Source organism: Penicillium brevicompactum (genome assembly GCF_028827555.1).
Source record: "Penicillium brevicompactum strain IBT 35665 chromosome Unknown utg000006l_segment0_segment0, whole genome shotgun sequence".
In the NCBI taxonomy this organism is placed as follows: Eukaryota; Fungi; Ascomycota; class Eurotiomycetes; order Eurotiales; family Aspergillaceae; genus Penicillium; species Penicillium brevicompactum.
This window is the reverse complement of record NW_026623209.1, coordinates 1,982,218-1,993,495: the sequence shown is the minus strand read 5'-3', so window position 1 is coordinate 1,993,495 and position 11,278 is coordinate 1,982,218. Positions and strand designations below refer to the sequence as shown.

Sequence of the window (11,278 nt, the reverse complement as noted above, 5' to 3'; positions counted from 1 at the left end):
TCGTATGTTTCCATGTATAATTTAACTTTCAAGCCCAGCCCTGTCGGGCTAGACAAATCAATGCCTCAAAACGCCAGACCGAAAACCGGTGAGTACCGGGAAATTAAACATCTCAGTGAACAAACAGGACTCAGTAGTAGTGGGCCATTTCGAGACCAGCACGCTTGAATCCGCACTTATCGTAGAATCCCTCGTTGACTTCGGAGCAATCGAGAATGCTCTATAGATGACAGTCAGCTTTGAAAGAAAGAAAAAGCGATTCTGCAGCGGGTTCAAGTAAACATACCTTGTAGCATCCAACCTGAGCAGCGACGTGATCCAAAGTCTGAATAATTCTCAAACCAAGCTTCTTGCCCTGCTGATTCTTCTCAACGGCAATATCTTCAATGTGTCCAACCATGCCGAGCGAGTGAATGAACTTGCGCTCAACAAGCAGACTACCGGTACCGACGACGCGGTCTTCACCGTCGCACACGACAATCATGTAGTACTCGTCGTTGCGCGAGGTAATCCACTCATAGCGCTTGTTCCACATCTCCTCGGTGATTTCACCGACGGTGGTCAGAACGCGCAGCACATCGAGGTAGCCGCGGCTGTAGTCTGAGCGGCGCAGAGGCCGGATGGTGTAGTTATCAGGTAGGGCAGCGATTACCTCGGGGGAGATGAGGGTGGCGGGGAAGAGAGGACCGTCGGTCTCGACAATGGGGGTGACTGTTGTTTTCATGGTGGGCTTGGTGATTTCGGAGACGGTGGTGGGTGCAATGGCGGGGGTGGTCATGGTGAGGTAGAGATAAAAATTTCGAGTTGCTTGTCGGAGAGCGATTGACAGAAAAGAAGAATATGGTGAGTGATTCGTATAGAAGGAAGTGTTGTAGAAGAAGTGAAATAGAAGGAAGTTTGGAAGCCAGGCACAGATCCAGGTGAAACATTGCCCCCAGGGGCTCCCCGAGCCTTTTTCTATTAATACTTTCCATACCAACTTAGGAAGGGACCACTAGTGGATTCTTTTGCTTTTTTTGTCTTTTCTTTCTGAGATTTGGCACTGAAAAATAATTCAGACTAGTTATGTTGTTATTTCCACGAGTATGCGCGTTTCCAGCCTTGGAGTACTATTTTATTTTCGCGGGGTTTTTCCCTTCGTGTGTACTCCGTACTCCTGCGTGTAACCCAAATATAGATCTGATCTACTGCGCCCAACGCCACAACTTAGAAGATTAAATCGTAAAATGCTTGCAGTGTACAATTCCTATTGGAAATCTATAGTGTCACAAGATGGACAATTTGCCCATCTATTTGTGCTCCTTGGGAGCGAGCATGAGCTCGGGGCGGACGTATTCGTCGAACTGCTCCGAGCTAAGAGCCTTAAGCTCCATAGCACTCTCCTTGAGGGTGAGGTTCTTCTTGTGAGCGTTCTTGGCAACCTTGGAAGCCATGTCGTAACCAATGACAGGGTTCAGGCAGGTGACGAGCATCAGACTATAAAACCGGTTAGAATTTGCCTTCAAATGTAAGGGGGGATGTTATGCATACCTCTCGTGGAGAAGGGAGTTGATGCGGCCCTCGTTGGCCTCGAGGCCCTTGACGAGGTGGGAGTTGAAGCTGTTCATGCCGTCGGAGAGGATGCGCACGCTGTGGAGCAGGTTGGCGATCATGACGGGCTTGAAGACATTCAGCTCGAACTGGCCGTTCATGCCACCGATGGTGGCAGCGACGTGGTTACCCATGACCTGAGCGCAGACCATGGTGAGGGACTCGCACTGGGTGGGGTTGACCTTTCCGGGCATGATGGAAGAGCCGGGCTCGTTCTCGGGGAGGCTCAGCTCACCGAGACCGCAGCGGGGACCGGATCCGAGGTAGCGGATGTCCTGGGCAATCTTGAACAGAGAGCCGGCCAGGGTGTTGAGGGAGCCGGAAGCCTCGACGATAGAGTCGTGGGCAGCGAGAACCTCGAACTTGTTGGGGGCGGTCTTGAACTCAGTACCGGTCAGCTTGCTGATCTCAGCAGCGACGGCCTCGTCGAAGCCCTTGAAGGTGTTCAGACCGGTACCGACGGCGGTACCACCCTGAGCCAAGAAGCGCAGGTGGGGGATGCTGGCCTCAACGCGCTCGATGTTGCGGTCGAGCTGGGCAACGTAGCCAGAGAACTCCTGGCCGAGGGTCAGGGGAGTGGCGTCCTGCAAGTGAGTACGGCCAATCTTGATGATGTGCTGGAACTTGTCGACCTTGACCTGGAGAGCGTCACGGAGTCCCTTGAGGGAAGGCAGAAGGGTCTGCTCGAGCTCGACAACAGCGGCGATGTGCATGACGGTGGGGAAAGAGTCGTTGGAGGAGGCGGACATGTTGACGTGGTCGTTGGGGTGGACAGGCTTCTTGGAGCCCATGGTACCACCAAGGATCTCAATGGCACGGTTGGAGATGACCTCGTTGGAGTTCATGTTGGACTGGGTGCCGGAACCAGTCTGCCAGACAACCAGAGGGAAGTGGTCCAGCAGCTTACCCTCGGCGACCTCAGCAGCGGCCTGCTTGATGGCCTCACCGATCTTGGGGTCTTGAACCAGTCAGTACCCTGACGATATCTGTGTTACCATATGGGCTTTACTCACCAAGACCGTACTTCATGTTGACCTCGGCGGCGGCGCCCTTGAGGATACCGAAAGCCTTGACCACGGGGGCGGGCATGCGGTCCTGGGGCTGGTTGATGTCGAAGTTGCCCAGGGAGCTGTATGTTCCATCAGCGATGCTCTATAGCCGATCCTGTGTCGATTCGATCCGAGTGTCGTCTTACCGCTGAGTCTGCGCACCCCAGTACTTGTCGCCGGGGACCTATGAAAGACACAGTTAGCTGTCTGCAAAGGGCCATTGGTACAAGATCGGCAACTCACCTGGATTTCGCCAAAGGCATCGCTCTCGGTACGAGCTTCAACAGACTAATCGACATCAGTACATCCGGGTTCGCCCAGCGCGTCCAGCGCAATCCTGCAAAGCATACCATCTTGACAGTAGTTCCAAAAGCGCGCTTGTTGGAGAAGGTGAAGGACTGAAGGCGGGGGAATTGAGCGAAGCGGGTTGAGCTCAGAGATCGGGAACCAGCGGCCGAAGAGCGAGCAGCAGCCGACAAAAAGGTGCGAGCTGCGGGGGTGGCTCTGGTCGCATGTGTGAGGGTGGCCATAGAGCGCACCGCGGCCCGGGAGGTAGTGGGATTCATTGTGTGACGTATTGTATAATAACAATTAAGTATTACAACAAGATTCTGGGGAAAGCGGAATTCTCGCGAGTTGTCTCCCCTTTAAAAAGAAACAAATTTCATACACTCAACTCCGACTCCCCCTGCCGAAACTTCCCGGTATCGGCATGACGGGAGCGACAGCTTCGGCAACACTAGAATTTGGTAACATTCGGTATTATTTCAATAACAATACCAAATTCCCGATCTAAACGGTTGAACGCTCACCCCTTGAGCTCCCGTTGCATAGTTTCAATCACCTTTTTGTTATACAGTCGCCCTGATGCCAGAATCCCATCGAGTCCAGCAAATATATGGGGTGCTCCTGGAACTCGGAATACTTGCGCGGGTACCCCTGCAGCTACAAGTTTCGCTGCATATGCTTCCCCTTCGTCACGCAGAGGATCTAGTTCTGCAGTAAACACCAACGCAGGGGCCAGATCTTTGAAGTTTGATGCTAACATAGGCGATATTTTCCAATCCTGTCAATGTCAGTGTTGTCAGCTTAGCCTCCGATTTGGAAATTCTCAAATGATGGAGCACTCACCTCAGCAGATTGCGCCGGTCGAGGAATTCCCAAGAAGGATCGGTGGAAGTATGCCATGCGTGCAGCTGGTAGCGCTGGGGCAAACTCCATCTCTCGGTATGACTCGTATGGGCAATTCTCCCGGTCAAAATCACCTTGAGGGGTGAAGACATTATGCAAGTCTGTCACCGGTACCGTTAAGAGCTGCAATCGCAATGGAATGTTTGCATCGCGGCAGAGGTGACTGATGACGGCTGCAAGATGGCCTCCTGCCGACGCACCTCCCACAGCAAATCTCTCCAGGTCGAGATGAAACTCTGCTGTTTTTGAACGAATCTATATCTCATCGAGACGTCGTCAGTTACTATCCATCATCTTTGGTTGTTTGTCTCTGTGATGCTATGGTGTTCATACCCAGTTGAAGGCAGTCCAACTGTCATCGAGCGAAATGGGAAACTTGTGCTCTGGTGCTAGTCGATAGTCCACATCAAACGCGACCAAATCTCCATCCAGCTTGTGGACAAGTCGTTTGCAGAAGCTGTGATCGTAGTTCAGTCCACCAAACACCCATCCTCCCCCGTGGAAATTGAGATAAGCAGCCCTTTTCTTCGGCTGGCCCTGATCATCAAGTTTGGGTGCCGGCTCAAATATCCGGATGGTGATTTCTCCGCCATCGACTGGGCACTTTTGCTCGGTGATGCGGAAGATCTCAGGGCCGGGAGCTCGGCCATATGAGATGGTATATCGAGCAGGATTCCTTCGGTACTCTTCTATTGGGATCTCGTGGGTGTGAAGCCGCCCTGCATTGAATGCGTTGTAGTACGCGACGTACACGGGATCAAATCGTGGCACAAGCTCTTGGGGGATGCTATTGTGTAGTGGTTGCATGACGGTAGGGACAACAAAGCCAGGCAAATGAGCCTCTGCCAGTGTTGCTACAGATGTGGGCAGTGCCATGTTGGATCAAGTATTGTGTTTGGATGAGGAACCGAAGATAGTTCCAGAGGGTGAGAACACCCAGGTGGTACAGAAGGTACAAACACTTCCCAAGGTTGCGGGGTTCCAGATCATACCTAGTAATGTACTCATGGATGTTCCCGTATCCTGTCGATTGAATAGTTTCCTTCGAAGACTCACGTTGGATTCAGAATTCTTGTTTCGGTTTCGGTGTCTTGGTCTCGAGGTTTCCATGGTTGCCGTCGGCTGTGATCTATACATGAGTCAACTTTGTTAATTGTGACCTACTGTATTCATCGCCATACCTGTAAACCAGTGGTTCTCTTGCTTCATACTCAATAATTACTCCGTATTGCTGTTCCCTATACAATATCTGGACACTACATGGTGTTCTTTTGACCGTGTCCAGCCAGAAGAATCAAACTTGTTGGTAGACATTGTTCTGTGTGGATATGCTATCGTCTTAGATCGAGCTTGAGCTATCCTCGGGCTTGTTTATGACCCCGGGAACAGGAATAGCAATGACCTTGGGGAGACTTCCTTATGCATAGCTAAGAAGTCCTATAGGAGTGGGAGAAAAACTGGCCAATCTCGCCACGTTGGTGATGCAAGGGAAATGTCAGATGTATATTCCTAGTGCAGGAGCCACTCCCGGGGTCTTTCAACCACGACTCATCATCACCCCCCGGGGCTATCCATGGACGAAGACATATCGCAGATCGTCTTAAGAATGTCTTACGCAAAAGATACTCGTCTACCAACCCAAAACACGTCCACAGGAGTCAGCAGGCCATATGACGTTCCGTGCCGATCCTATCAGTTTGCCCAGAGCTCCAAAAAGGGCGAGGAACGTATCAAGCACCAAATGTGATCAACTCTCATATCAACGAGGCTATCCACGGCTATCTTTTTCTTTGAACCGAAATCAGAATGGAATCAATAATTGCCATCCCTTGCACCCCAGAATCCGCCACTAAGCGGGACTTCCCGCGGGGCAAAAAAAGAAATCTTGAGGCCGAGCGATATCGGGTTGACTCAGCCGTCGATTTTGATCTTGTTACTTATAGACTCGGCATTTGTTCCACCTCCACAGTTCGTGCTAATTGACCCCTCCGGACCTTAATTTGCATACACCCTTCACAATGGCCAAAATCGACACCCGTCTTAATGTGGCCCCGGTCCCTCCGGATGAGATCTTCGCCCTGAACGGCGCCTACGCTGTCGATACCTTCCCGCACAAGGTCAGCTTGGGAGTCGGTGTTTACCGCACAGACGATGGCAAGCCCTGGCCCCTTCCCGTCGTCCAGAAGGCCGAGAAGTCTCTTGTTGAGGACGACGACCTCTTCCGCCACGAATACACCGCAATTGAAGGTGATGTGCCCTTCCTGGGCATCGCCCGCAACCTGATGTTCGGATTCGAGGGCAAGCAGAGCGAGGAGGAAGCCAAGGCCCGCATTGCTACCGTGCAAACCGTTGCTGGTACCGGTGCGAACCACCTCGGCGCCCTGTTCCTCGCCCACCACATGAAGCCCCGCAGTGTTTGGCTCTCCAACCCCTCCTGGGCTAACCACCAGACAATTTGGGAGCTCGCCGGCGTGCCCCGCAAGACATATCCGTACTACCATGCCGCAACCCGGTCCTTCGATTTCGAGGGTATGATCAACACCCTGGAATCCGAGGCCGAGGAGGGCGACGCTGTGCTCCTGCACGCTTGCGCACACAACCCCACCGGTCTGGATCCCAACAAGGAGCAATGGGTTGCCATTGCCGACCTGTGCGAGCGCAAGAAGCTCTTCCCCTTCTTCGACTCGGCTTACCAGGGTTTCGCCTCTGGCTCCGTCGAGGAGGACGCCTGGGCCGTCCGCTACTTCTTCAACCACAAGCCGGATATGGAGATGTGTGTGGCACAGAGCTTCTCCAAGAACTTCGGTTTGTACGGTCAGCGTGTTGGTGCGTTCCACTACTGTACCAACCGCAGCTCGACCAGCATTCGTGACATCGTCGTGAACAACCTTTGCCATCTCATTCGTGGCGAGTTCTCAATGGGTCCCCGTGTCGGCTGCAGCATCGTTAAGAAGATTCTCACTAGCGACGAGCTCACCGCCGATTGGCACCAGGACTTGCAGGTCATGAGCTCCCGCATTAAGACTATGCGCCGCGCTCTCTACAATGAACTCGTTCGTCTGCAGACCCCCGGTACTTGGGAGCACATCATCGAACAGGTAAGGCAACCATGACAAAACGTGTAACCCCGACTCGTACTAATCCTGTTTTTAGAACGGCATGTTCTCCTACACCGGTCTGACCCCTAAGCAAGTCTACGCACTGAAGGACAAGTACCACATCTACTTGCTCAAGTCTGGCCGTGCCTCCATCAGTGGCTGTAAGGATCCTCGACCCTGCTTTTTTTCTGTGAATACGAGCTGACATTTTACACAGTGAGCGAGAAGAATGTCGCATATGTCGCACAGGCGATTGACGATGTCATTCGCAACGAAAACTAAGTTTAAAATTTGTCTGTTCGGGACGTGTTTTGATTCTCAGTACATTTCCTTTGAGCAGCCCCGGAGGCATTTTGTCAGAAGCTCTCACAAAGGTGTGGAGTTTCTGTTCGGACCTATAACTTTGCATCTGGCGGGCCCATGGTTTATGACATTTCATGATAGAGTTATATAGAGAATCAGATCCAATTCAATGATTTGATTGACAACGTAAGCCTACCAATACGGCCTAACTAAGACTTCCGCTTCTTGGCCAATGAGGCAGAGAAAGCACTTGGGCTGAGACTCATGAATCCTGGTTGCTAGATTGTCTAAATTTACAGGCAGCAAATAGGCAGCTGTAGAGGTCTATCTTATATTCAAGAATCTCTCAAGGTTTTCATTTTCCTTTCCAGTCTATACGTATCTCTACTTACTACATCTTGAACATACTCAGTCTTAAGCCTGATAGCTGAATCTTTCGTTAACGTTTACAATCAATTTAGGCTGAGGATTTTGCGCCACTAACCACAATAAGGTAAAACTGTACTGGATATAGTCGTAGACGCTGGTCAAAAATAAGGATAGAAGGTCAAGGAGCAGCAAGCGCTCGGAGCCTTCACAATGGCACTTCGTTGAAATCATCACCCTCCTTCCCCTTGCTCTTTGCATTACCAGAGCTTGCAGCCTCGGACTCATCCTCAGGTCTGTTCTGAGGAAGTGTCTGCTCTTTACTCGTTTCTCCACTATCCTCATCAGACTCAGCCCCGGACTTTGTCTCCTTCGCGTCCGAGGGATGCGCCGAGTCAGTCCCGTTCTCAGCAGTCCCGTTTGTACTCTCAGTCTCGTCCTTGGGCGGGGGCGGAGGAGGCGGAACATCTTCCTCTTCTTCCGATCCAACCTCCTCAGTCTGCGCCTGGGGCTGGCCACTCATCTCACCTCCAGGGAAAGGCGTCAGAGGCGGTTCCTCAGGGACTTGCTCCGGCGCAGGGCTACGCTGGGGCTGAGAGCTGGGTCTTCCTTGGGGTGTAGTCGCAGATGAGAGGGTAGAAGTAGTACGCTGGTGGGACGAGCCGTGAATCACACCCAGTTGGCGGGCCTTGGGGTCTGCGTTGAGGTAGTAGCCACGCACACCAGCAATTGTGCCTTCTGTTTCGCAAGCATCGACCCATTCCGGTACAACAACAGGAATGTTCATGCTAACAGCCTTCTCCCACAATTGGCCCCGGCCTTCCGTGCAGACGAAGTGGGTGGTGTCGATACGCACGGAGTCGATCATCTTTCCACCAATGCGGTCCAGCGCGGCACCAAGCGCCTCCTTCTGCTGCGGATCCAGAATACCTGTTGTGACGGTGATACCCGATAGATCTGTCATCTTGTGGGTTTGACACGTGAGTTTTTCCGACTGGTAGGTACCAGCTGTAGTGCGCAGAACGAGATGGAAGGAGTATTCGGAGTGAATCGCGAGACCACTAATCTTGGTGCTGCGAGTCTCAAGCGGACGAGGTATCGAGCCGGCCTTGGAACCGTTGCGATAGAGTGAGAGTGATTTCAGGGATGCGGTCGCCAGATCGATTGGGTCCCACTCGAGGACGAGCGAGGTCTGAGTAGCATTGCGCAGGCGCAGAATCGGTGGCGATGGGGCTTTCACACCGTAGGTATTCAGGATTCGTTTCTGGAGTGTCTGGAAGGCAGATGCGTTTGCTTGTTCGGCGGCAAGGTTGCGCGAGACGGTGATGTCGACAATGCTGCCGGAGGCAATGTTGTCTGGCAATAGAACTGAAGGAAATTCGATCTGATTCAAGATGTGTAAGCTGATGTGATTCTTGATCCTCTCGTCGTCGCAGTCTAGCCCAGTGTTTTGGCCATGCGACCAGGGGGTTTAGCTTACGAGTCGGTTGTCTTGGGTGAGGAGCACTGCGACACCCGCGTCAACCTTGCCAACTGTCAAGGAGACCAACATCGTGAGGCTGGAAAAGGATAACGATTTAGATAGGGTGGTTGTAGTTGTGAGGTCCCCCGGAGTGTTGATGAATCCGCCAGATCGGCATTTAGCGAGGTACCGGACGGGAGCTAAGATACGCCTTGTATATTGACCTCTTCGACTAACAACAAAAAAAGTTCAAATTTCTGGGGTATAATAAATAGAAAGAGTAGAGATAATCTGAAACATCCGTATGCAAGCCAATTCCCTTTCAAAGCCTCAAAACGCCCCTGACCGAAATGCCCCAATAATGTACAGCCGATTGTCAAGCGGCATAAGATGAAATGATGATATACAAAGAGAATGGTCATATCCCCAAGGCAGCCGACAGAGCTCAGCTTTTGGTCGAAGCATTTTTGGTCGAGGCGTCTTTGGGGGTCGATATTTGCGCCGCTCGGTGCGCCATAACCTCACTCAAGAGTTGACTTGCATCTTTCTGGACAACCTCGTAGCTTTGCACTACACACGGTGGGTGAATAAAGATCTCAAGTGTCCCTGTCAGGTTTCCTTGACCCTCCGATGATCCGGGCAGCAGTCTACCGACTTCATCAAATCCATGTTGTCTCATAGCCTGCGCAAAAGCGGTTCGCACTCTACGCGCACACCAGGAACGAACCACACGTCTCTCTGGCAGTATTTTGTTCACTGATACTCTCCACCATAATGTGTCTTTAGGGCGATGCGCCGACATGTGGACGACTTTGGGCCGGATGGGATGGATGTGAGCACTGATGTATCGTGATGCAACGGGAGGAGTGATTTGTTTGACCCAATACCGAACCACAATGTTCTGAGTAGATCCAGTGAACACACTCATTGTGAGGTCTGACTATCGGTCGAGGGAGAGGTGCGCTTGGTGGAAATGGGAGGAATGCGGCGCATCGATATCATGTCGGGTTGAAAACGACGAACTTCATGAGTTGGGCACAAAGTAAATGCCAAAAATAGACCTAATAAAGCGACGAGTTTCGGTCCAAGAGATAAGACCAACTATGATCTTTCAGTGGTAGGTATGGTGAATGTATGGGTAGCGTAGTCACGGCCCAATTCTTGAAGAAACGTGTGGATGGGCGAGTCTGGTGCCCACCGTTTGGGATTCGGGATGAACAAAGGTTAAGTTTCATATAAGACCAGGCAAGAATGAAATTGAAACAAGCAGTATCACTACCGCGTGTCGTATAGTAGTCACTTGGTCACCTTTGGGAGTTGCTAATCGTGTTTATTTCATTCATCTTTTTTTTGCCAGTCAAATTAAGCGGTCAGTGTTTCAGCCTGAAAGAACAGTGACGCCACTGGGTGCCTGATTACCTAATAAAAAGATTCTTTGTCGAAAGGTGCACATAACCCCCCCACCCTCCTTCTTCCTTCCACTCTCCTTTCCTGATCAACCTCGATCAGGCTTCTTTAGATCTTCGTTGATCTTAGAAAAAAATTACCCCAGAGAGCATCGACCCAGGTGAAGGTCGCACACACCCGCCATGCCCAAGAACAAGGGAAAAGTAAGAGCGCAAAATATTCAGCCCCTCCTATTCAATCTCTTCCGCCACCGTCTACCACCCGCGGGTGGCCACATCGCCCCGGGGTGAATTTTCAGACGTGTGGCTGGAATCATTTTTCTTCGCTTTTCTATGACGTATGGGACACATGCTGACAATCGAGTATAGGGCGGTAAGAACCGTCGTCGTGGAAAGAACGAGAACGACAACGAGAAGCGTGAACTCGTCTTCAAGGAGGAGGGCCAGGAGTACGCACAGGTCGTGAAGATGCTGGGCAACGGTCGTCTCGAGGCTCTTTGCTTCGATGGCGAGAAGCGTCTCGCTCACATTCGTGGCAAGCTCCGCAAGAAGGTCTGGATCAACCAGGGTGATATCATCCTCCTCTCTCTCCGTGATTACCAGGATGAGAAGGGTGATGTTATCATGAAGTACACCGCCGACGAGGCCCGTTCTCTCAAGGCCTACGGTGAGCTGCCTGAGCACGCCAAGATCAACGAGACCGACACCTACGGCGGTGACGGCCTGGACGACAACGTCGAGTTCGACGAAGATCGCGAGAGCGAGGATGAGAAGGACATCGATGTCGACGACATCTAAACGCCCCCCCTTCTT

The 11,278-nt window shown here is 51.8% G+C and overlaps 7 protein-coding genes across 7 annotated transcripts; 2 read left to right on the top strand and 5 right to left on the bottom strand.

The window, feature by feature from the left end:
• Positions 1-130: 130 nt before the first annotated feature.
• gup1 (glucosamine 6-phosphate N-acetyltransferase) lies at positions 131-778 on the bottom strand (the record flags this gene model as incomplete). The annotated part of the gene is made up of 2 exons (XM_056958256.1): positions 131-220; positions 287-778. The coding sequence occupies 2 exons, from the start codon at positions 776-778 to the stop codon at positions 131-133; spliced, it is 582 nt and encodes a 193-aa protein (XP_056807646.1).
• Positions 779-1,289: 511 nt separating this feature from the next.
• On the bottom strand, positions 1,290-3,205 carry N7506_008962 (class II fumarate hydratase; the record flags this gene model as incomplete). Its single annotated transcript, XM_056958255.1, has 6 exons — positions 1,290-1,476; positions 1,531-2,548; positions 2,604-2,719; positions 2,786-2,823; positions 2,883-2,927; positions 2,990-3,205. The coding sequence occupies 6 exons, from the start codon at positions 3,203-3,205 to the stop codon at positions 1,290-1,292; spliced, it is 1,620 nt and encodes a 539-aa protein (XP_056807645.1).
• A 106-nt stretch (positions 3,206-3,311) lies between these two features.
• On the bottom strand, positions 3,312-4,706 carry N7506_008961 (alpha/beta hydrolase; the record flags this gene model as incomplete). The annotated part of the gene is made up of 4 exons (XM_056958254.1): positions 3,312-3,378; positions 3,452-3,705; positions 3,771-4,085; positions 4,164-4,706. 4 exons carry the CDS (start codon positions 4,704-4,706, stop codon positions 3,312-3,314), a joined length of 1,179 nt encoding a protein of 392 aa, XP_056807644.1.
• A 1,142-nt stretch (positions 4,707-5,848) lies between these two features.
• On the top strand, positions 5,849-7,210 carry N7506_008960 (putative aspartate transaminase; the record flags this gene model as incomplete). The annotated part of the gene is made up of 3 exons (XM_056958253.1): positions 5,849-6,928; positions 6,984-7,089; positions 7,146-7,210. The coding sequence occupies 3 exons, from the start codon at positions 5,849-5,851 to the stop codon at positions 7,208-7,210; spliced, it is 1,251 nt and encodes a 416-aa protein (XP_056807643.1).
• Positions 7,211-7,805: 595 nt separating this feature from the next.
• On the bottom strand, positions 7,806-9,149 carry N7506_008959 (putative chitin biosynthesis protein (Chs5); the record flags this gene model as incomplete). The annotated part of the gene is made up of 2 exons (XM_056958252.1): positions 7,806-8,981; positions 9,078-9,149. The coding sequence occupies 2 exons, from the start codon at positions 9,147-9,149 to the stop codon at positions 7,806-7,808; spliced, it is 1,248 nt and encodes a 415-aa protein (XP_056807642.1).
• Positions 9,150-9,504: 355 nt separating this feature from the next.
• N7506_008958 (uncharacterized protein) lies at positions 9,505-9,987 on the bottom strand (the record flags this gene model as incomplete). Its single annotated transcript, XM_056958251.1, has 1 exon — positions 9,505-9,987. The coding sequence occupies one exon, from the start codon at positions 9,985-9,987 to the stop codon at positions 9,505-9,507; it is 483 nt and encodes a 160-aa protein (XP_056807641.1).
• A 630-nt stretch (positions 9,988-10,617) lies between these two features.
• N7506_008957 (translation initiation complex factor eIF1A) lies at positions 10,618-11,263 on the top strand (the record flags this gene model as incomplete). The annotated part of the gene is made up of 2 exons (XM_056958250.1): positions 10,618-10,669; positions 10,835-11,263. The coding sequence occupies exons 1-2, from the start codon at positions 10,649-10,651 to the stop codon at positions 11,261-11,263; spliced, it is 450 nt and encodes a 149-aa protein (XP_056807640.1). The 5' UTR covers positions 10,618-10,648.
• Positions 11,264-11,278: the final 15 nt, after the last annotated feature.